Consider the following 25,210-nt stretch of genomic DNA (forward strand, 5'->3'; position numbering starts at 1 on the left):
TGTTTGCTTTTTTGATATTGAGTTGCATGAGCTGTTTGTGTATTTTGGAGATTAATCCTTTGGCCATTGCCTCATTTGCAAATATTTTCTCCCATTCTGTGGGTTGTCTTTTTGTCTTGTTTATGGTTTCCTTTGCTGTGCAAAAGCTTTTAAGTTTAATTAGGTCCCATTTGCTTATTTTTTTTTATTTTCATTATTCTAGGAGATGGGTCATAAAAGATCTTGTAATTTTTGTCAAAGAGTGTTTTTCCCATGTTTTCCTCTAAAAGTTTTATAGTGTATGGTCTTACATTTAGGTTTTTTATCCATTTTGAGTTTATTTTTGTGTATGGTGTTAGGTAGTGTTCAAATTTCACTCTTTTTCATGTAGTTGTCCAGTTTTTCCAGCACCATTTATTGAAGAGGCTGTCTTTTCTCCATTGTATATTCTTGCCTCCTTTGTCATAGATTAGGTGACCATAGGTGTGTGGGTTTATCTCTGGGCTTTCTATCCTGTACCATTGATCGGTATTTCTGTTTTTGTGCCAGTACCATACTGTCTTGATTACTGTAGCTTTTTAGCATACTTTGAAGTCAGGGAGCCTGATTCCTCTAACTCCATTTTTCTTTCTCAGGATTGCTTTAGCTATTCAGGGTCCTTTGTGTTTCCATACAAATTGTAAAATTTTTTGTTCTAATTCTGTGAAAAATGCCATTGGTAATTTGATAGGGATTGCATTGAACCTGTAGGTTGCTTTGGGTAGTATAGCCATTTTCACAATATTGATTCTTCCAATCCAGGAGCATGGTATATCTCTCCATCTGTATGTGTCACCTTTGATTTCTTTCATCACTGTTTTATAGTTTTTTGAGTACAGGTCTTTTAACCTCCTTAGGTAGGTTGATTCCTAGGTATTTTATTCTTTTTGTTGCAGTGGTAAATGGGATTGTTTCCTTAATTTCTCTTTCTGATCTTTTGTTGTTAGTGTATAGGAATGTAAGAGATTTCTCTGCATTAATTTTGTATCTTGCAACCTTACCAAATTCATTGATTAGTTGTAGCAGTTTTCTGGTGGCATCTTTAGGATTTTCTTTGTATGGTATCATGTCATCTGCAAACAGTGACAGTTTTACTTTTTCTTTTCCAATTTATATTCCTTTTATTTATTTTTATTCTCTGATTGCTGTGGCTAGGACTTCCAATACTATGTTGAATAATAGTAGTGAGAGTGAATATCCTTGTCTTGTTCCTGATCTTAGAGGAAATGCTTTCAGTTTTTCACCACTGAGAATGATGCTTGCTGTGGGTTTGTTGTATATGGCCTTTATTGTATTGAGATAGGTTCCCTCTGCCCACTTTTTGGAGAGTTTTTTATCATAAATGGGTGTTGAAGTTTGTCAAAAGCTTTTTCTGCATCTATTGAGATGATCATATGGTTTTTACTCTTCAGTTTGTTAATATGGTGTATCACATTGATTGATTTGCACATATTGAAGAATCCTTGCATCCCTGGGATAAATCTCACTTGATCATGATGTACGATCTTTTTAACGTGTTGTTGGATTCTGTTTGCTAGTATTTTGTTGAGGATTTTTGCATCTATATTCATCGGTGATATTGGTCTGTAATATTCTTTTCTTGTGATTTCTTTCTCTAAATTTTGTACCAGGGTGATGGTGGCCTCACAGAATGAGTTTGGGAGTGTTCCTCTGCAATGTTTTGGAAGAGTTTGATAAGGATAGGTGTTGACTCTTCTCTAAATGTTTGATAGGATTCACCTGTGAAGCCACCTAGTGCTGGATTTTTGTTTGTTGGAAGATTTTTAATTACAGTTTCAAATTTCATTACTTGTGATTAGTCTGTTTATATTTACTAATTCTTCTTGGTTCATTCTTGGAAAGTTGTACCTTTGCAAGAATTTGTCCATTTCTTCTAGGTTGTCCCCTTTATTGGCATATAGTTGCTTATAGTAGTCTCTTATGATCCTTTGTATTTCTACGGTGTCAGTTGTAATTTTTGCTTTTTAATTTCTAATTTTATTGATTTGAGACATCTCCCTTTTTTTCTTGATGAGTCTGGATAAAGGTTTATCAATTTTGTTTATCTTCTCTAAGAACCAACTTTTAGTTTTATTGATCTTTACTATTGTTTTCTTTATTTCTATTTCATTTATTTGTGCTCTGATCTTTGTGATTTCTTTCCTTCTCCTAACTTTGGGTTTTCTTTGTTCTTCTTTTTCTAGTTGTTTTAGGTGTAAGGTTAGATTGTTTATTTGAGATGTTTCTTGTTTCTTGAGGTGAGATTGAATTGCTATAAACTTCCCTCTTAGAACTGCTTTTGCTGCATCCCATAAGTTTTGGGTCATTGTGTTTTCATTGTTTCATTTCATTTCATTTGCTTTTAGGTATTTTTAAATTTCTTCTTTGATTTTTTTTAGTGATTTCTTAGTTATTTAGCAGTGTACTATTTAGACTCCATGTGTTTCTGTTCTTTACACTTTTTTTTTCCTGTACTTGATTTCCAGTCTCATAGTGTTGTGGTTGGAAAAGATGCTTGATATGATTTCAGTTTTCTTAAATTTTCTGAGGCTTGATTTATGACCCAAGATGTCATCTATCCTGGAGAGTGTTCCATGTGCACTTGAGAAGAAAAGGTATTCTTCTGCTTTCAGGTGGAATGTCCTATAAATATCGACTCAATCTGTCTGATCTGTTGTGTCATTTAAAGCTTGTGTTTCCTTATTTATTTCTGTCTGGATGATCTGTCCATTAGTGTAAGTCGGATGTTAAAGTCCCTCACTATTATTGTGTTACTGTCATTTTCTCCTTTTATGGTTGTTAGCATCTGCCTTATGTATTGAGGTGCTCCTATGTTGGGTGCATAACTATTTATAATCATTCTGTTTTCTTCTTGGATTGATCCCTTGATCATTATGTAGTGTCCTTCCTTATCTCTTGTAACAGTCTTTATTTTAAGGTCTATTTTATCTATTATAAGTATTGCTACTCCAGCTTTCTTATGATTTCCATTTGCATGGAATATCTTTTTCCATCCCCTCACTTTCAGTCTGTATGTGCCCTGAGGTCTGAAGTAGGTCTCTTATAGACAGCGTATATAGGGGTCTAGTTTTTGTATCCATTCAGCCAGTCTGTGTCTTTTGGTTGGAGCATTTAATCCATTTACATTCAAGGTGATTATTGATATGTAAGTTCTTATTACCATTTTCTTAATTGATTTGGGTTTGTTTTTGTGGGTCTTTTTCTTCTCTTGTGTTTCTCGCCTAAAGAAGTTCCTTTCACATTTGTTGTAAAGCTGGTTTAGTGGTGCTGAATTCTCTTAGCTTTTGCTTATCTGTTAAGCTTTTGATTTCTCTGTCAAATCTGAATTAGATCTTTTCTGGATAGAGTAATCTTGGTGTAGGTTTTTCCCTTTCATCACTTTAAATATATCCTGCCACTCCCTTCTGGCTGCAGGGTTTCTGCTGAAAAATCAGCTGATAACCTTATGGGGATTCCATTGTATGTTATTTATTGCTTTTGCTTTGTGGCTTTTAATATTTTTTCTTTGAATTTAATTTTTATTAGTTTGATTAATATGTTTCTTGGTGTGTTTCTCCTAGGTTTTGTCCTGTATGGGACTATCTGCACTTCCTAGACTTGATTGGCTGTTTCCTTTCCCATGTTAAGGAAATTTTTGACTATAATTTCTTCACATATTTTCTCAGACCCTTTCTCTTTCTCTTCTTCTCCTGGGACCCCCTGTAATTTGAATGTTGGCCCCATTTAATGTTGTCCCAGAGGTCTCTGAGACTGTCCTCAATTCTTTTCATTCTTTTTTTTTTATTCTGCTCCTTGGCGGTTATTTCCTCCATTCTATCTTCCAGGTCACTTATTCTCTCTTCTGCCTCAGTTATTTTACTATTGGTTCCTTCCAGTGTATTTTTCATTTCAGTTTTTGTGTTATTCATCACTGTTTATTTGTTCTTTAGTTCTTCTAGGTCTTTGTTAAGCATTTCTTGTATTTTCTTAATCCATGCCTCCAGTCTCTTTCCGAGATTTTGGATCATCTTTACTATCATTACTCTGAATTCTTTTTCAGGTAGGTTGCTATTTCTTCTTCATTTGTTTGGTTTTGTAGGTTTTTACCTTGCTTCTTTGTCTGTAATATATATTTTTTTGTCATCTCATTTTTTTTTTTTGATGGGTGGGGCTGTATTCCTGTCTTACTAGTTGTTTGGCCTGAGGTGTCCAACACTGGAGTTTGCAAGCAGTTGGGTAGAGCCAGGTCTTGGTGCCAAGGTGAGGGCCTCTGGGAGACTTCACTCTGATTAACATTCCCTGGGGTCTGAGGTTCTATGTTAGTCCAGCAGTTTGGACTCAGCACTCCCACCATAGGAACTCAGGCCTGGGAACCAAGATCCTGCAAGCCACGTGGCACAGCGAAAGAAAAGAAAAAAGAAAAAAAAAAAAGGCAGCACAATAACAAAGAATAAAAAATATAATAAAATTAGAAAAATAAAATGTATTCGGAAAAATAAAAATATAAGTGAAACAACTACAAGGTAAAACAGGACTACAACAGAAAAAAGGAGAAAAAAAAAGGTGAGGGGGAAGGAGAACAATCCAAAAGGAGCAGAACGACAAAGTGTAAAGAGTAAAATAAAATTAGAAAAATAAAAAATTTGTTAGAGAAAAAGAAAAATATAAATGAAAGAACAACAACAAGGTAAAATAGCAACACCATCTAAAAAAGAAGCCGGCAGAAGTCCTTGGCTGTAGTGGATAGAGCTTAGGCAGGGCGGGGCTTAGGCAGGGTGGGGCTTAGGCAGAGGTGGGGCTTAGGGTGGGCCCTAGGCTCCCGACTGCTTGGTAGGAAAAGGTCTTGGGGGCGGTGCCTAGGCCAGGGTGAAGTTTAGGCATGGGGCGGGGCCTAGGCTCAGGACACTAGTTGGCCTGGAAAAGCAGCACAGCCGGAGGGGGTCCTCAGAGTGTGGAGTTGGAGGTCAGACCCTTGGTGGGGGTGTTGGGGTAGGGCCGAGGCCCAGTGCAGCTGGTGGGAGCCTCAGAGAGCAGAGGATTAGGCCTGGGACCCCAGCAGGCTCCCTGGGCCCTAAATAGGCAGGGGAACCCTGGCCATGCTCCCTTCTGATCCTCTGCTCTCCCAAGGGTCCCCCATCCCCGTTGATCCCCTAACCATGGGTGGGCTTCTCCAGGCATGGGAACCCCTCCCATCCCCCAGGCACTCCTCAGGGGCAATGATCTTGTCTGTCCAGCCTCTACTTTTCTCCTCCCTCCCTCTCCCCCACATCCTACCCAGTTGCTTGGAGGTTCCTCCTGTCCCTTTAGGTGTCGATGGTCACCCACCAGTGCCTGGTAGATGACCTAGTTGTGAAGAGACATGAACTCCATGTCCTCCTAGTCTGCCATCTTGACTACGCCCCTAGTAGTTAGTTTTTTTAATGAATGGCTGACTGCGTAGATGAGGTTTCTTTTCAGTACCATGGCCACTGTGCTTGTTTTAATTCAAATTCAATGAGAATAAATGCATATCCATTGCCTCCAGATTCTCAGTTCTACATCCCTTTATTTATCCTCACCCGATATTACAACTTTGCTTGAATAATTATGCAGTTTGTAAATGCTCACCATCTGACTCCCTTCCAAGAACAGAAACTCCATGTCTGAGGCCATGCCTGTCTGTTCACCTACCGCCTAGCTCAGCGCCTCTTAGCACACTGGCAACAATGAACATTTTATTGGATGAATAAATAATCAATGGCCATCAGTTCATCAGCTGCACTCCTTTGATTCAAGATGTCCCATGCTTGACTTTGCAGACCTACTTGGTCTTCATGTGGTTTTGCCCTTGACCCATGCAGGTGGAGGGACGGCAATGCCCGGTGGAGATCATGAACCTAGGAGCTACTATGTGGGTGTGGACGTGGGGACAGGCAGTGTCCGTGCGGCTCTGGTGGACCAGAGGGGTACCCTCTTGGCTTTCGCAGACCAGCCAATCAACCAGTGGGAGCCTCAATTCAACCACCATGAGCAGTCCTCTGAGGACATCTGGGCGGCGTGCTGCATCGTCACAAAGGTATGGCCATGACTCTGGTGTTCTTGTCTCACCTGTGCTCCCTGCTCCCACATGCTGAGTGTGTGTTGTGTGTCCATCTGGTGCCAGGGACAACGTCGGGGTAAGTTTAGACACAGGCTTTGCCTTTTGGGAGCTCATGATGTATGGCTGAGATGTGACATCTGAGATGTGACATGATAGGTGGTGGGAACAAAGTGGCTGGAGCTGAGGAAGGGGCCAACACGGAAGGACTCAGGGTGGACAGGATGAAGGATGCAGAACATGTAGACAGAGGATTCGGTCAAGCATGACCAAATGTGAAGACGTCACTAGTAACCATGCTAACGTCTACTGAGCCTTCATATGTTCTCAGTGCTGTGTAAAATGTGTTAATATGAATCATGCAGTTGAATCTTTGCAGTGACCCTATAAAGGTATTGCTATTACTGCCGTCATTTCATTGAGGAGGAAACAGAGGCGCAGAAAGATTAGATAACTTACCCACGTTCATGAAGTTAGTAAGTAGGAAAGGCAGGACTGGAACCTAAGGAGTCTGATGCCTGTGCTGCACCCTTAGTCACTGGACTGTCCTGCCTTCCAAGTGGAAAAGTGAGAGGAACCTCATTTTGTTTAGAGGGCACAGCATGTGCAAAGGCACGGTGGCCTGGGAACACCGTGGGTTCTGAGAAAGGAAGGAAGTTGGGCAGGAGTAGTGCATCTCTGAGTTGTGCCAGGTAGACATTTATCTTGAGTGGCCTTGGTTGTGGTCAGCTTGCTGGCTTGGGAAAAGAAGTGATGCTGGTTGAGAACTGTTCCCTTTTAGTTTCACTTGACTGGTTTTATATCCCGGTGAGCAGGAGTGACAGTGATGCTTTTGTACTTTTTTCCAGAGGGAAAAATAAAGTCCTGGGTTCTCTCTTCTCCCCGCTCCTAGTTTAGTTCCTTAAATATTCATGAAGGGTTTGGTAATTTGCAGATGGACAATTCACCATTCTGTCCGTATTGATCAGTCTGTTTAAACTTTAATGAGCTCTGGGCTGCTGTTAGTGCCCGCAGAGAACACAGGGGGAGGAGGTGGGGGTTGGCAACACTGGAGCATCATATAGGGATAAAAGGGGGAGCACGTCTTCTCTTCTGCCTGTTTAATTTTCCTCCTCCCTCCCCCTGTGCCAGCCCCCGCCTTGGTGAGAATCTTCTACTCTTTGTCCTTGGGTCTCCTTTGTTCTTCCAACATATAGCCTTTCTTGCCATTAAGGAAATTGTCAAGAAGAAAATATAATCCACCTATGAAAAGCTACTTTAAAACAGGTCTGCTCTCAGTATAGTTTGGTTTAGTGTTGGATTTTTAATCATCTCCCAGGGGCAGCCACCTCATCATCTGTTTGCACCCCATTAGCCATGTGAGTGCTCTGGGCGTTTGTCCTTAGTGAAACTGTCTATAGCAAACCTGGATAAAGCTATTCGGTCTTAGGCTGTCCCCCTCACATAGGGTATGGCCATGGGGCCAGATGTCAGAAGCCATGGGATAAGCATAACACATCTATTAGCAGCTCATTGTTGTGTGAGGTTGAAGGAGGAAAGCATGATTATATTAGAGAGGTAACACACCAGAGAGCACAGATTCTGGAGCCAGTCTGGCTGGATTGACATCCCAGTTGCAACACTTATTAGCTTGTCATCTTGGACAAGTTACTTATGGCTTCTTGCTTGAGTTTCATCATCTGTAAAATGGGAATGATGACTGTAGCTATCTGCATTGGGTCGTTGTGAGGATTAAATGAGATAATGCCTATAAAATGTCATAACAGTGCCTGGAAATGAGTAAGCATTTCTGATTCCTGTGGCAATGCTGATGATAATAACAGAAAAGAGTAGATGACAGAGGAGAGTGAATTTCTAATATGAAGTACTGAAAAGTCAAAGTCAGTAAGGGAGGCACCTCATGGGAATATTCACTCCCTCTCTTTCTGGTCAAGGTTCTTTCTGTGTAAGATTTTCAGAAGCAATGGTCTGGGGCAAGGGGTGACATAAAATACACCCTGACCTGTCTGTCTTTGTCCAGGACTTAATGAAGTCAAGAGCTTGGGAGCAGTTGTACTGCTTCCTTTTCCCTAAGTTGCCCACATTGCCTGAGTTGGTTTCCCCTTACTCAAGTTAATAAAGACAGCAAGAACAACAACTAGGAAATTAATAATAATATGATGATGATGATGGCAGCTAACGTTTCTTGGGCACTGGTACCATGCTGAACACTTCATAACAATCACTTCAGTTGATCCACACAACAGCCCTTTTTTTTTTAAATTGAAGTATAGTTGATTTATAATGTCGTGTTAGTTTCAGGTGTGCATTGAAGTGTACAGATAATAACAGCAGATATTTTATTCACATATATATTCTTTTTTCAGATTCTTTTCTCTTATGGGTTATTACAAAATATTCAGTATACTCCCCCACCATGTCCCATTTGGTAACCCTAAGTTTGTTTTCTTTGTCTGTGGGTCTATTTCTGTTTTGTATATAAGTTCCTTTGTATCTTTTTTTTTTTTTTAATTTCCACATATAAGCAATATTACCTGATATTTGTCCTTCTTTATCTGACTTCACTCAGTATGACAATCTCTGAGTCCATCCATGTTGCTGCAAATGGCATTATTTTATTCTATTTTGTGGCTGAGTAATATTCCTGTGTGTGTGTGTGTGTGTGTGTGTGTGTGTGTACACACATATACACCACATCTTCTTTATCCATTCCTCTGTTGATGGACATTTAGGTTGCTTCCATGTCCTGACTGTTGTAAATAGAGCTGCAGTGAACATTGGGGTGCATGTATCTTTTCAAATTATGGTTTTCTCTGGGTATCTGCCCAGGAGTGGGATTGCTGGATCATATGGTAGCTCTATTTTTAGTTTTTAAGGGACCTCCATACTGTTCTTCATAGTGGCTGCACCAATTTTGTATGAACTCTGTTTGAGAGCTGAAAGAAATGAGCTTTGAAGAGGTTAAGTAATCACTCAAAGGCAGGGGTTGGGCTGCAGCTGCCTGCCTCATGCTCTACCCCTCACCCTCTCTTCAGACTAATTTCACTCCACATGCCGGCTTCTCGGAAATTGTATTAAGCTACCTGAAATTTTTTAAAAAATTACCATGATATGGAGAACCTTTATCTTATCCTGATTCTTATAGTACCCATTCTGAATTACAAGTGACTTTACCTTGTGGTCTGCTCATGTGTGCCTCCCCCCCCGCCCCGCCCCCGAGCAGGGGTCATATCTTGTTTATCTGTATTTTGTTACACTTCCTCACTTGTGACATACCCCTTTCATGTCTGCTGAGTACATGAATGAATGATATGTCTGTTGATTTCATTATCTGGGATGCTCTTCTCTCATCTTTTTTTACCTGCCCAGCTCCTGGGTACCTTTTAAGGTAAGCTTAAGCATCACTTCCCCCTGGGAGCCTTCCTGGATGACCTCTGACAGTTCTTGACCTCCTTTGACAACCTCAGGAAAAAGAGGGTAAGAAGCCCCTTGCTGCTGCCCCAGAGCCCATGTCATCACCTGTATCATTATCTGATCCTTACCAGATTGCGTTTTAATTGGTGACTTGTTTAAACCATGTGCTGAGCTCCTGGAGAGCATCATCCCTGTATCCCCAGCATGTAACATGTTGCCTGGCACAGATTTGATACTCAGTAAATGGATGATGAATTAAAGTTACTTGGAGCAAAAACAAACAAAAAATACTCTGACATCCCTCATTTTATTCAAGTGTCGTAATAACTCTGTGGCATAGACTGCCATACGTCCTATTTGCCACATGAGGATGGTGAGGCTTTGAAACTGGCACGTATTAGAGATAGGACTAGACCCCTAGAGAGATGGCTACAAATCCTCTTCTCTGTTATACTCACCACTGCCCTTGAAACTGTCAGGTCTTTATTGGGTTGGTACCCACACATCTAAAAATGTCTATGGAAACACACAAGTCCTAGAGCTATGCGTCATCCCTGATTTTAAGGGCTTATATCCCTTTTTGGAGCCACAAATTTTAATCACCTCAACAAGGCAAGAACATTGTGAGTTAGTATATAGTAACAGCTTCCATTAGGAAGATGATAAGCTGGAGGTATGATTCAGTCAGTAGGTATTTGTTGAGTGTCATTTAGTCTGCAAATATTTATTGAGCACCTACTATGTGCTGTGCTCTTTGCTAAGTACTGGAGCATATATGGGAGAGAGGGCTACAACAAGTTCTTTGCCCCTAAGGATGAAATAGTTCAGTTTCATGGAAAAAAGTAACACCCATGAAGCCAACAAAGTACATTTTATTCTGCATTGTACCAGCTACATGAGTAATGGTTGGAGGGAGGGGGAGCAGAAGAGGGAGTTACCCACATGGGACTGAGCAGTCATGTCAGCCTACTACATTCATAGAAACTGTATGGTTTACAGAGTACATTCCTATCCTTTTGATTGTCATGCAAGGTAGGTAGGGGAGGGGTTGTTATTCCCATATTACAGTTGGAAAGGAGAACTGAGATGCAGAGAGTCAAGTGACTTTCCTTAAGTCACCCAGGAAGTAGGTGATAAGCCTGAACTCAGGTCAGATCTCTGCATTCCTTCCATCTTCAACACCACATGCCTTCATCTTTTGTGTAGATTAGAGTTGGAATGTGACTGACCTCCTTGTGTATGCCCTTCCTCTCTCCATTTCTCTTTCTTGAGCTGGAATGATAGATATATTTTAATGCTAACCTGATCAGGTCACGCTTTTGCTTACAACTCTTCTATAGCCTCACAGTACTACTTGAATAGAACTCAGAATCCTTATCATGGCCTGCAGGACCTGCGTGGTTTGGTTTCAGCCTGCCCTCCTCTCACATCTCATGATGCTTCTCTCAGCTCTGCCTTCCACCCACATTCTCCTTCTGTCATAATCTCACACATGCAGTGCTCCCCCATCCTCCAGCAGGACTTTGACACACATTCATTCTTCCTGCATACTCTTCATGCCTTCTGCTGACATATTTCCCTCCTGTTCATCCTTAGATCCTTACTGTTTGCTGCAGCAGTCACTAGCCACATGTGGCCATTTCAATTTAGTTCAAATTAATAGAGTTTAAAATTAGCTTCCTCAGTTGTACTAGCCACGTTTCCAGTGCTCTGTAGCCGCGTGTGTCTGGTGGCTGCTGTATTGGACAACACGGATATAGAACATTTCCATCACTGTAGAAAGATCCTTTCGGATAGTGCTGCACTGAATCTTAGTTCAAAAGTCAGTTCTTCAAGGAAGAAGCCTTTTCTTGCCCAATATTGTCTCCAGACTAAGTCCTATTTTAATGTTTTCAAAGTCTCTTGTACTTTTTCTTCACAGAACTTCACATGGCTTGTGAATTAATCATTTTTAATTAATATCAAATATAAAGTCATTATATAATCAAGTAATAAATGAAATGAAATAAAATAATTTTTTTTTATTAATAGCTTTCTTTTCTACTACATTTTGTATTGCAGGAGGGTAGGAACTGTAGTTTGCTCATCCAAGTCCTAACGTATGGCAGATCCAGGAAGTGTAAAAAGAATGAATGATTCAAGACATTGGGACCTCCCTACTCCCAATCAATGGAGAAAGCTTGAGGAAGGATGTAGGGCTAAAAGTGAGACTTGAGAACAGTAAGAGTGGACGTTCAGGGGGAGTATTACTGGAAGTGCTGAGATGGGAAAGTTAAGGAGTCAGCGCTGGCTGGAGCAGGTGATTTCCAGTAGGAGGAGGAAGAGAAGCTGGAATTAGTGATGGCATATCTGGGGTGGCCAGTTCTGAGGCCAGTTGGGAGCTCTTCTAGAATCATCCTGAGTTTCAGATTCATCAGCAACAGATTCAGGATGGCTTGGAGGATCAGAAACTAAATTCCAGGATGCCAGTTAGGAGGCAGTTCCCTTCTTCTGATGAAGTTCTAGAGGCTGAGATTTGTTTGAACTGTGAGGTCTGGGAGGCCTGGGACTATGTCTGTCTGGTTCAGCACATGTCCTCTGTAGTGGCACATGTAGATGCTTAATACTTTCTCTTTAGTAATGAATGGCTGGATTAGGATGTTGGCAGAGGAATAAAGAGGGGGCATAAGACTAGGAGACTTTGGAAGGAAGATCTAACAGGACTTGGTGACGATGGAGAGGAAGGAGGTAGAGGCAGTTTCAGAGTTTCTGTTCCTAGAAGAATATTGGCATCGCTGACATAAATGGCAGTATTTGGCCTCTAGCTCCCTACTGTATCTTTAAGGGACAACATCCCACCTGAGCTTGGATGCTGTGTAGGTAATGGACCAGGATTGGATTTGTTCATTTTACTGGTCACTAGAGAAGATTTTGTAAAATTGAGTGCCTCCAGGGGCCCTGCAGGTAACACCCCTCCCCCTGCCCCCAAGCTGTAGTAACCTCATTGTTATTCCCACCTTGGGGCCTTTGCACTAGCTGTTCTCCTGCCTGAAACACTTTTTCCACAGGTTTCTACAAGGTCAACTCCTCAGGTCCTTCGAGTGTTTCCTCAAATCTCACCTTCTCAGCAACTACCTCCCCCTTCTCCAGCATTCCTGATCTCCCTGACATCATTTTTTCAGTTTATTGGCTGTTGTCTAGCCTTACAGTGTAACCTCCAAAACACTAAGGAATTAAAAAAAACTTTTGCTTTCCATTGTTTCCCAAATACCCAGAAGAGTTCCCAAATACCCATGACCTTAGAAGGGGCTTGATTGTATATGCTGACTGATTGAATGAGTAATTGAATTATGTAGGCAACAGGGAGTGATGGGCCTGAGGGACCTGGGGATTTCATAACCTCATGCACACCCCGAAAGCTGACAAAGGCATTCAAATCATGATTTAAAAGAATACAGTACCAGCCACACAGAACTCTGTTGCAAGCTGGATTCCATGAGGCCCCAGGCTTTGACCCTTGCTCCAAACAGAGCTAAAGATAAAACCAGGTATGCCTCCGACCCTTCAGTTCTCAGTTTGGAAGATTTCTGAGGAACGCTGTCTCCCCACCCAATATGGCAGAGCCTACTGATTTAAAACACATGCAGAATTGAACTGGTTCCCACAGTCAGAACAAAGCAATGCACAATCCCTTCCCCAAATATTTGTTTGCTGCCCCATAGCTACGAGTTGACAGTTGCGAGACATGGACCAGGTTACCAAATGAAGTTGCAGAAATCTCCTTCTCTGGAAATTCTTTAGCAGAGCAATGTGCTTTCTCTCTAGCCGAGGAAATTCCCTTGATGCCAAGTTGTTGGGGTGAGTTTACTAGCCTGCTTTCTTCTTCCATTAATGAGTGTATAAAAAAGAATACTCAGGTCAGCAGGTCAAGTCCCAGGGACCTTCTGGGTAGTGTGACCCTGACAGCCATCTCTCTGAGATGGTTTAGATGGGGGTGGGGTTGGGGAGTGGGTGAGTCCTACTCATGATAAGCATGGTCGTAAGGCATTTCCATATAAGGCTGGGGAAATGACAGTGGCTGCCTAACCAAATCAGGTTTAAATGCATGTCACAGTCATTCCTCCAGCTCCTTGTGATAGGTTTCCATTTTAGACATGGAGGCGATGAAACTTTGAGGCTGAAAGGCCATGATTAGAATATAAAACTCTGTAGGTCTTCTAGGGGATTCATAAAGTAGGTTGTAGAGAATATTTTCTTTGGTTCTACTGGAAAGTCACTCCCACTGTAATTCTTAGGAGGATTTGAGTTTATCCACTCTTTTCGATCATTTATCCTATCATTTTTATGTGTGCTTACATGACACAGAGAGCATGCTATGCTTCATACATAAGAAAGATTCCATGAACACAATAAGACATCGTGTGAGTTTTTCATCCTTCATATTTCCTTCAGAGGTTCCAGAGCACTTTCAAACTAATTGATCCTTACTTAGGAGTTCTCTCTCTCTCTCAGAAACCTGAGACTCAGAAAGGTGATGAGATTAGTGCAAGATTACCTGATCTGGAAATGGTGGAGTTGGAATCAGAAGGTGGCTCTTTTGACACTGTAGCCCATGTTCGTTTCCACTCCAAAGCTGCCTTGTGGTATTGAGTATATTGCATCTTCTACATGGTCTCTCCCAGTTCCTCTCTTGACTAATTGCACACCTATGTGGGGTGGGGTTGCCCAAGTCAGGTTTGTGCTCTCTGGGCACAGAAACCAATAGGGCCTCATGGCAGGTAGAAGTTAGGGCTGGCTTATTGATTGATAGATTGATACTCTGTGAGTTCAAAGAAGGTTGGAGGCAGCTAATTTCCTCAAATAATGGCTGCTGCTTATTGTGCACTGAATGCCAGATGTTGTGCTAATCACATGATATTTTGCTGAATTCTCATAACATCATTAGGAGATGTAGATCTAAGTAATAGCTTTGTGTTACCAAGGAAACTGGTTTTCTGGCTTCCCAAAGTCACATGACTAGTCAGCGGTACAACCAAGTTTCAAACTCAGGCAGTCTGTACCCAGCACCATTGATCTTAGCCACTACTCAGAGATTTCCAAACCAAGTTGGAAGGACGTTCCAGATAGAGGAGGCCATGCTTGTGAATGCTGCAGAGACATGATTTAGCAACGCAAGGGGGCGACTGGAATGGATAGAATTGTGTAACCTGCCCTGGGCTGTATAGCCAGAGTGACAGAGCTAGGATTTGAAACCAGGTCTTTGTGGCTCATTGTCATGAGGCCATGCTGCCTGACAGGGAATTGGGTTTGCGCCTCGCACTCTTCTAAGTCTAGATGAATCAGTGTAGTAAAGGTGTATAGGGCATTTACCTGGTGCTGTGGGGCAAAGGTATTGCCAGGAGTCACAGATGGCTCACTAGTGATCTTCTTCTGTAGAGCACATGCCCTCTCTGCAGGCTGAGTCTCTTGGGCAAGCAGGCAGTATGATGGAGTAGGAAGAACACAGGCTTCGAGTTTGAATTCTGACTCTGCCATCAACTGGCTGTGCGACAAGATTAAGTTCAAGTTCTCAATCTCTGGAGCCCTCTTGCTCTTCCCTTCTCTCTCCAGTCTTAGACTTTTTTTTTATGAAATGGAAATACTAAATGTTCCCTCAGTGGGTTTTGTAAGGATTAAATAAGGTATGTTTGTAAAGTACCTGGCACTCAATACGTGCTGAATATATGATGTCATTTTATAATTTATTGTTATCATTTGAAAAAAATTAATGCTTTTCTTTGTTGAAAAATCTGTAATAATTGTGTGTAGCTGTTATTTGAAGGACACATTAAATAGTGAGAAATTGAATCCTAAATAACAAGTCTGATATTCCAAAACAGGAAAAAAGAAGACTTGTGTGTTTTAAATGGTGATGGACACATTTGATTTGACTTTTGTGGTATTTAAGAGGTTATTGTCATGTTTTAAGTTGGCAGGAAATGTTAATAAGTATTATCACTCATGCTTTTTTACAAAAGGAAACTGTAGAAACAAAAATTAAAAAAATAGAATTAATCAATAAATCTATTATTCTACAACTTAAAAAATTACGTGATGAAGTGAAAAATCTCCCTTCTCCTCCAGCTGCCATTTCTGTTCTCAGAGGCAACCACTATTAACAGTTTGTTGTATATTCTTTTTTTTTTGTACCTCATTAAAATATCATGGATATATTTCCATTTCATCTTTTATAGCTCAACTTTGTAAAAAATATTTAACAGCTTGAGCTATAATTTACATACCATAAAATCATCTGTTTTAAATGTGTAATTCAGTGATTTTATTCAATTTACACATTTGTGCAATCATCACCATAATTCAGTTTTAGAATACTTCTGTTACCCCCCCACCAAAGTTCCTTTATGCCTGTTTGTAGTTAGTCCCCAGCCCCAGTCATAGATAACTGTTTTCTGTCTTTATAATTATGCTTTTCTAGAAATTTCATATAAATGAAATCATACAACATGCCTTCTTTTGTGTCTGACTTCTTTCACTTAGCATATGTTTTTAAGGTTCATTCATGTGGTTGCACATATAGTACTCTTGCTGAGTCCTATACCATTGTATGGATATACCACACTTGGTTTCACCATTTGGTTAAACCATGATGGACATTTGATTTGTTTCCAGTTTTAGGGTATTATGAATAATGCTGCTGTGAATAGTCACATGCAAGTATTTATGTTGACATACATTTTTATTTTTACTGGGTGGATACCTAGGAGTGAAATTGCTGGGTTGTGTGGTAAATTATGTTTCACAGAGGGCCAAATTTCTTTCCCCAGATGGCTGTATTTTATATTTCCACCAGCAATGTATGAGGATTCCACTTTCTCTATAATTTTCTAACACTTGGTATTGTCACTCTTTTATTTTAGCTGTTGTTATAGGTATGTAGTAGTATCTCATTGTGATTTTAATCTGCATTTCCTTAATGACTAATGATGTTGAGCATATTTTTATGTGTTTTGGCCATTTGTCTTCTTTGGTGATGTGTAGTTTTAAGTCTACCCATTTTGTAACTGGGTTTTTTATCCTCTTATTATTGAGTTATAAGAATTCTTCATATATTCTATTATATGTCTATTATTAGGTGTAAGAATTGCAAGTGTTTTCTCCCAATGTTTAGCTTATCTTTTGATTTTCTTACTGTTTCTTTTAAAGAGAAAAATTTTTTAATTTTAATGAAGTCAAATTTACTATTTTTTCTTTTATGAGTCTTGCTTTTTAGTAAATCTTTGTCTAGCCTATATCATAAAGATTTTCTCCTGTAAGTTTTATAGTTTCAATTCTTACTTTTGGGGACATGATATATTTTTGTGTATTGTATAAAATAAAAGTCTTATATATGTGTGTGTGTGTGTGTATATATATATATATATATTTTTTTTTTTTTAGTTGTTCTAGCACTACTGTCATACAGTCTATTTTTCCCCCATTGAATTTTCTTGGCACTGTAGAAAAAATCAATTGACCAAAAATGTTTGGGTATATTTCTTATATTTCTATTCTGTTCCATTGATGTATAAATTTATCCTATGCCAATGCCACACTGACCTAGTAATGGTAGTTTTATAATAAGTTGAAATCAGGTAGCATAATTTCTACAACTTTGTTCTTTCTTTTCAAAAATGCTTAGGCTCCTCTATGTCCTTTACATTTCTATATAAATTAGGAACAACTTGTCATTTTCTTAAAAAAAAAAAGCCTTCTGGGATTTTAATAGGGGTTGTGTAGAATCTATAGATTAATTTGAGATTGCCATCTTAATGTTTAATTTTCCATTTCATGAGTATGACGTATTTCTCCAATTTGTAGTTTCTTTTGTAGCAATGTTTTGTAGTTTTCAGGTATAGGTCTTGAACTTCTTTTGATAAATTCATTCCTGAGTATTTTGTTTTTCTGTTGCTATTGTGAACAGAATTATTTTTTTGTATTTCAGTTATGTTAGTTGCTGGTATATAGAAATGTAATTGATTTTTATATGTTAATCTTATATTAACATATAAGGCTAATCTTTATATGATTAACCTTACTAAGGTTAATAATATAAACCTTACAAAGATTGCTTATTAGTTCAGGTAGGTTTTTTTTTTTTTTTGATAAGTTTCTTAGGGTTTTCTGCGCATGTCTTCCGCAGAATAATACACTTTAACTTCTTCCTTTCCAATCTGTATGCATTAACTTTCTTTTTCTTGCCTTATTGCATTGGCCAGAACCAATGTACAAAGTTGAATAGAAATGGTGAAAGAGAACAGCCTTGCTTTGTTTATGTGATTGGAAGGAATCATTCATTTTATTGTGAAGTATAATGTTGGCTATAGGTTTTTGTAGATGCTGTTTATCAGGTTGTGGAAGGTCCCTTCTTTCTTGGTTTATTGAGTGTTTTATTTTTTCTTTCTTTTTTCGGCATCTGTTGAGATGGTCAGTTGGTATTTCTGCTTTATTCTGTTAGTATATTTTATACATTAATTTATTTATGGATATTAAACCACCCTTGCATTCCTGGGGTAACCCCACATAGTTATGGTGTATAATGAATGTTTTACATGTTGTTGATATTTTGTTAAGGATTTTTACATCTCCAGTCAGGGCAATTGTTGGTCTACAGTGTCCTTTTCATTTGATGTCTTTGCTTGGCATTGGTATCAGGGTAGTATTGGCCATGAAATATTGGAAAAATGTTCTCTCCTTCACTCTATCCTAAACAAGTTTGTCTGGGAGTGGTATTGTTTATTCTTTGAATGTTTCATAGAATTTCCCAGTGAATCCATCTGGTCCTAGAATTGTTGTTGTGTGGGAATGTTTTAGATACAATTTTTCAAAAAAAACTGCTTCTCAGTTTCCTGGGTGGCTTTGGCCAAGTTCCATAGCCTCAAAATGGTTGTTTTTGATGATTTTGTCCAGTTTTATGCTTTTATTTTGCTAAGAGGATTTGCCGGCCTCTTCATACTACCACACCCAGGAGATGCTTCTCTACCTCTTTGTATTTAATGGCTGTAGAAAATTCTTTTACAGGTATACCATAATTTATTAAACAAAAATAGTTTTTCCAATTTTTAAATATATTCTTAAACAACTAAACTTTGTTTATAAATAATTTTACTTACTCATGCTAATAATTCACTAAGATAGGTTCCTAGAAGTGGGATTGCTGGGTCAAAAGTTATGCAGTTTTTAATTTTAATAAATACTATACTACATTCTTTAAAAGTTGTACTAAATTATCCCACTGTTACAAAATATAAAAGAAGGTTCACTTCTCCCTATCTTGCCACTACTATATACTCTTAATTTTTTTACATTTTTGCCAATGAGGAAAACAAAGATTGGGGTATTTTTAATTGCATTTATTTAATTTTAGTGGAGTTGGGAATCTTTTTATATACACTTTGACTGTGTCTTTTTATTTTATGAAGTGATTTGTCATGTCCTTTGCTTAATTTCCAATTAGATTGGTTTTCTTTTAAATTAATTTATAGGATCTTCTGATATTTTAGTGATATTAAACTTTTATCTGTTTTCTGTTGTAAATACTTTATTCTGCCATTCATTTCCTTCTAGTCATAATTGTTTTCAGTCTTTTAAAAGCCTGTATTGTAATTTATGTTTTTGTTATTTGTTTTTAAAACAGAAAGTTGTACAAGGAATCGATTTAAACCAAATTCGAGGGCTTGGGTTTGATGCCACGTGTTCTCTGGTTGTTTTGGACAAGCAGTTTCATCCTTTACCAGTAAATCATGAAGGTAGGACCATTTCTCTCTCTTTTTCTGATGGTGGGAGACTGGCTGGGGCCCAGGTGGAGCATGAGATCAAGTTTCTGTTATCACTCTTAGTGAGATTTACAGGTGGAGCATGGAGGCCAGAAATCATGTCCCAGAGGTTAAAAGCTTGGACAGCAATTAGTAGGAGAGGGGGTGACATTAGAATTAGATGGATTAGGAAGAGATTTGGCTCCATAATGCACAAGACCCACAGGAGAAAGTTTCATGTAAGATGGACATGGAATCATTAGCTCAGAGAGAGTAGCCTTGGAAACAGATAAGTGTTCTGGACCTTTTCAAGGAAGGGAGTGTTGTCCTTGCCTGCAGTTGTTTTGCATATGAAGCTCTTCCACCGCATTCATTTGAGTGTGTGAGTCAAGTTCACTAAAAGAGAATAGAATAAGACAGACAGGACCATATATCACATAGAAGCTGGAAACAAACAGTCTCTCTATTTTCAATAGCCAGACCAAAGACATTCCCATTTAATGACGTTGTTCTAATAGACACTCATGAGTACTGTAACGAGCTGTTTCAAATGTAAGTGTCACTTGCATCCACCGTCAGAAATTTTTCATGGGTGAGGATGTGTCCCTTTTGGGGTACTTTAGCCAGTAGTGCTAGCACTGAGGTTGCAAACCCAAAAGTCGGGTAGGAAAAAGTAAATGAGTAAAGTGGGCCGGATGTGAGAAAAATAACAGCACATGTGCAGAGATAAATTTCAACTGACATTTAACCTTTTAATGAGTGGCAGACATTTGGGAGTGGTGGAGACTGTGGTACACTGGGAATTGCATGCTTCATCTAAATGAGGGTGGCTCTCTGCATTTTCAGTCAGTTGTTGCCAACATAGGCATCACAAGCATGTTTTGGGCTAGACTGTGTTAAAGAATCCTTAGTAGTGGACAGGCAGCCTCAGATCTCAGCCCTGCTACTGCTGAGCTGTGACACCTTGACTGAGTCACTTAACATCTGCATGGCTTGATTTCTCCTCTGAAAAAATTAAAATAATGAAACAGTAGCTTTTCTGTGAAAATTAAGTAAAAGCTGGATACCTGAATAGTCAGAAAAGTTTCTTTCATGTGATTGTGAATTCCCTAAGTTAGGAGAATGTGTCCCACTTACTTTTATGGACCTAATGCATGGAACAGTGATTTTTATAAATGACATGCCCCGAAAAAGTATGCAAATGGATGATTAGAGCACAGTGGTAATGGTGACCATTTTACACACACACACACACACACACACACACACACACACTTTTTTCTATGTATGCCACATTTACTGACACCTGCTGTGTGCCAATCCCTGTCTTTTTAAGTTGGGGCTTCAGAGGTGAATATGGGTGGTCCTTGTTCTCAGTGGCTGACCACTGGGTCAGTTGGCATTATTCTGGCCCAGGAGGGCAGGGCTGCCCCTGCCAAACCACTTCAGAGAGCAGAGACCCAAGGAATGGGACTGAACCTGCAGATCTCAGCTCAACACTAGAAAGCTCTCTCCAGCCATCGAGAGGGCAACTTGGGGAGGCTGCCAGTGCTTCTTTGTTGGCTTGTTTTAAGTAGAGATCAAGTGATGGTCTATTAGGGATGCTGTGGGAGGAATTCTCATTTTGGATGGGACTTTAGATGTTGAGAGCCCTAAGTTCCAAGGACTCTGTACCTTCTGATATGCTAAAATACATGGTTTTTAACTCTGGTTGCACATTAAAATCAACTGGAGATCTTTTAAGATTACCAATTCATGAGCCTTATCCCCAGGGTTTGTATTTAGTTGGCTTAGGGTGAGGCTAGGGTATCAGTGTTTTTAAAAAGTTTTCTCGATAATTTTAGTATGTGGAGAATCACTGTGTGCAGATGAATGGACAGCTAAAACATTAGGAAAAAGAACATTTGAAGTAGAGGAAGAGTTCCTTGTTAAACCTGCTTGTACAAGCACCCTCCCGGATGCCATCTTTTTTCTCATTGTGGATAGGATTGCCTCCTGTTAACAGTTCTTCCATTAAAAGAGTAGCTAGGTTACAACCTGAATTATGAGTGTTGAAAAAATTGTATTCCACCTAAAAGGTTAAGATGTACTCATTCATCAAATGCATCCACCTGCAGGTGCCCCTCACCAGTTTCTTGCCTTTCAACAGGTTCTATTAAGGTTAGATTTTATCTATCTGTGCTAGAAAATGAAATTCAGATTTTAAGGATGAATTAAAAGGGTCCTTAAAGACTTCTGCTTACCTGACAATGACGCATTCTTCATGGGTTAATTGGAATAATTGTGAAGAGCAGGGAGTGGGGTCAGGAAATTAATCATCACCATTAAAACCAAAGCCACAAGACCAGCAAAACTTACCTTCCTTAGATGGTAACCAAAAAGAAAAAGAAAAAAAATCCCCCAAGTAAATTAAGTACACTAGTTTAAGAATACTGACCTACATGATAAAATAGTCTCATTGTTCACCTTTTCTTGTTTGGTCTTTCTTCCTTTGAAGATCAGAACGGCACTGGGTTGGACAGAGATGCCGTTGCTGTGTGCTTCCTACCTCTGCAACCCACCTAGCTCAGACCATAACTCTGGGTGAATCATTCTAGCCACAGGAGCTCTTGGGAGGGACAGGAACCAACAGGGATAATTTAGGTTCAGGGAGGCAGTTACTACCTAGGCTACTCTGCAACGTAAACCTAATATTTAGATGGTTTCCTGATTCCAAGTCATTTCCTTCAAGTATCCCTGGAACACCTCCCGTGAGATGTTCACAGTATGAATTGAATGAGTACAGGGATGAAAAATCTGCCCTAAGGTAAACTATGTAACCCAACTTCTGCTCTACCAGATTGTTTCCAATTCTCTTAAAATATGATGCCTTTATGGGTCTGTGCTCTGTGGGTTTCACGTGCTGTTTCTCTTGTGTAGCCCCTCCTCCCTCACTCTTTCTTCACCTGCTTATCCAGCGGCCAGTCATTTTCAGAATTAACCTAAAGCTTTCCTGCATCTGGGAAGCTCCATGTGCAGCCTCAGGCTCAGCTAACTGGGGCCTCTCTGTGCTCTTCCTTTTCTCTGTACCATGTCCAGGACTTTTGTCCTGGCAGTCATCACTCCGTACAGCCTGTTTTTCCACTTACCCACATGCTCCATAAGGGTGCGGACTGTGGCACCTTCTTCTTGGTATCCCAGCACCCAGCACTGTCCCTGGCAAGTAGCAGATGCTTAGTAAAAGATGAAGTGAACTTCTGGTAGAGTCATTTATTTGTGATTTTCTAAAAGCACTGAGAAAAGATTAACTTCCAGGTTGTTGTCTGTAATGAATATTATTAATTAATAATCATAATAAATATAATAAAGTCATTGATTCTATACAATTCTCATCATGTCATTCTGAGAGCCTGTTCATGTAGAGGCAGTGGTGGCTGATCTGTCTTGACAGTAGAAAGTTTAGCAACAGGTGTTTTTGTCTTGAAGCAGTTGCAGACATTCTATACAACATTTAAGATGCAATATAGATATTGTCCCCCCAACAGCGACATTCTGTGTGTGTGTGTGTTTACAAATGTGTGCTCACATACACACAGTCTGATTCCGTGATGGTCCTGGAATAGGACCTGGACATCAGTATTTTTAAAGCTGTCTTGGGAAATTCTAATGTGAAACTAGGGTTGAGAACCAGAACTTTAAGCAGTTTTGTCATACAATCATTCAGCTTTTTAAACAAAATCTTAGATGTACCTATGGAAGGTTTCATGTGCTTTCTTTTATTCTCAGTCTGTTACTGTTGTTTGAGGAGTTTCTGTGGGACCTGAAATCTCTCCGGGCAGGCCAACCAATGACTGAGTCCTGGACTCATGATGATGATGACCTAATTTGGAGATTCCTTAGGCTGACTTTTTTTTTTTTTTTTTTGTAAGTTTTAACAATTCTTTTTCAAAGATATGGAACAGTAAGGAAAATAATTTAACAGCCTCCTGTGTATATATGAGGATAAACAGATGAAGTTTTGCAGTATTTGCCACAAGTCCTTTGTTTTTAAGAAAGAACCACTTGAAGTTTCAGTCCATACCCTCCCCGCCCCCCCCCCCCCCCCCCCCCCCCCCCCGCCGCGCCGGCCCAGCAGGTACGGGTTCTGCTGTGGTTGGTGTTCACAGACACATTTCTTCTGTGCTTTTACCACATGTGTGTATACCCACAACCCCAGCTGGTGTCATTCTTCATGTTGATATGTGTAGCCTGAGTTTAAATTTGTTTTACTAATTTATTTATCCATTCTCTGCACAGATCTACTTTCAAAGCACACTTTGTGCTTTTCCCAGCTGTGAGACAGTAGGCATGGCTTCAACCTCGGAGTCAGTTTGTCATTGCAAATGGCCTACATCTCAGAGTTGTTTTAAGGATTAAACGAGATGATGTGTGTAAAATGTTTAGCACGAGGCTTGGGACACATATACATGCACACAAACACATGCACGTGCAGCTTTGTACACATTCGTTATTAGCAAAATTGTATAATTGCTGCAGTTATTTTGCCAATAAATAAAATAATGTGTGAAGTGCCTGTCTCAGTTACTCTCGGGTCCCTTTTGTCTCCCAGGTATATTCCTTGTTGTTCTCTGCATTTTGCCGTCAGAGGAAGCAGAGGACTGTGAAAAGCATACTGGTTTGCCCATCGGTGCAGGATGAATTAGCAGAGACTGGGGAAGGGGGAGAGAAGCCATGAGTCGCTCTGTGGGCTGCAGGATGGTAGAGGTAGTATGTGAGGGGGCACTGCCCATGCTCCTTTTCCAGATGGTTTTCAATTCTGTCTCCCGTGATTCATTCCTCTTGAGGGCCTACTGTGTGATAAGTACTTGCCGTATCCTTTATGCACATTATCTTCTGTTCAATGAATGAAAAATCTCAGTTAATCCTTATATACTACTAGGCATTGTTATCCCTTTTTTATAGATAAGGACACTAAGGCTAAGAAAAACTAAATAACTTTCTCAATATCTCTGCCTATACTGAAAGAGCGTTCCCCCATTAGGTCTGCCTGGTTCCAGAATGGAAGCAAAATACCAGTGCTTCCCACCCCACCAAACAAACTAACTGAGGAAAAAGCACTTAAATTAACTAATTTCAATTAGAGTGACTAGAGGAAGTAAGAATATAAGCAGATAAAAGCCATTATGTAGATGTATATGATATTATACCTAAAATATTTGTCCATATTTCGAGGAGACATAACAGTACCTAAGAAGCTGAAGTATTGTTTAAGACTTGTTTCATTGGCTCTTTTCTTGAGTATATACCCAGAAAAGTTTTTCTAGAACATATGGGATAGGAATGGAGGGGGGAAAGTTGAGAGAGAATGAATGGTAATATAATTAATCAGTGGATCTTGACTGGTTTTTCATGTAGACGTTTAACCCTGGGACTGTATTCAAAAGCATATCTCTTGAAGGGAAATCCTAGGTTTGGGTAGGATGTACTAGTAGTTAGTGTTGGTGGTGGTCCTTTCACTTGTTCCTGTTGATGTGTGAAATTATACAATTAGTTGTGCAGGTTTTTGCCCTTGGGAATCCATAAGTGCCCCCTTGAGTTAGAAGAATAGGATGCACCTGTGTCCTCATCGCCCTGTTTTTGCTAGGGGATTCTCATCGAAACATCATCATGTGGCTGGACCACCGGGCGGTCAGTCAGGTCCACAGGATCAACGAAACCAAGCACAGCGTCCTGCAGTACGTTGGGGGAGTGATGTCCGTGGAAATGCAGGCCCCGAAGCTTCTGTGGCTAAAAGAGGTAAGTGCATAGGATTGAGGAGAGATTACTCGTAATAACAGAGGATTCCACTTATTGAATTTATTGGTACCAGGCACCCTGCTCAAGTCTGTTATGTTTGATTTTTACAGCAACTCTCAGGAAGGTTGATCCTATTTTATTGATTCGATTGTGGTTA

The 25,210-nt window shown here is 39.8% G+C and overlaps 1 protein-coding gene across 10 annotated transcripts in view; it reads left to right on the top strand.

The window, feature by feature from the left end:
* Positions 1-25,210, top strand: part of FGGY (FGGY carbohydrate kinase domain containing) — a 420,251-nt gene that overhangs the window by 21,472 nt on the left and 373,569 nt on the right. For 4 of the 10 annotated variants that reach the window (XR_009049724.1, XM_057712555.1, XM_057712545.1 and 1 more), the window contains exons 1-4: positions 4,856-4,981; positions 5,859-6,073; positions 19,161-19,272; positions 24,902-25,053. Coding sequence is in view for 8 of the 10 variants with exons in the window: in XM_057712555.1 (XP_057568538.1) it covers positions 5,873-6,073; positions 19,161-19,272; positions 24,902-25,053 (465 nt within the window). In the remaining 2 variants the exon portion in view is untranslated. Of the gene's footprint in view, positions 1-4,855; positions 4,982-5,858; positions 6,074-19,160; positions 19,273-24,901; positions 25,054-25,210 lie in introns of those variants that run through there. The other 6 variants (XM_057712523.1, XM_057712514.1, XM_057712532.1 and 3 more) reach the window with 3 other exon arrangements.

Source organism: Hippopotamus amphibius, chromosome 1 (genome assembly GCF_030028045.1).
Source record: "Hippopotamus amphibius kiboko isolate mHipAmp2 chromosome 1, mHipAmp2.hap2, whole genome shotgun sequence".
NCBI lineage: Eukaryota > Metazoa > Chordata > Mammalia > Artiodactyla > Hippopotamidae > Hippopotamus > Hippopotamus amphibius.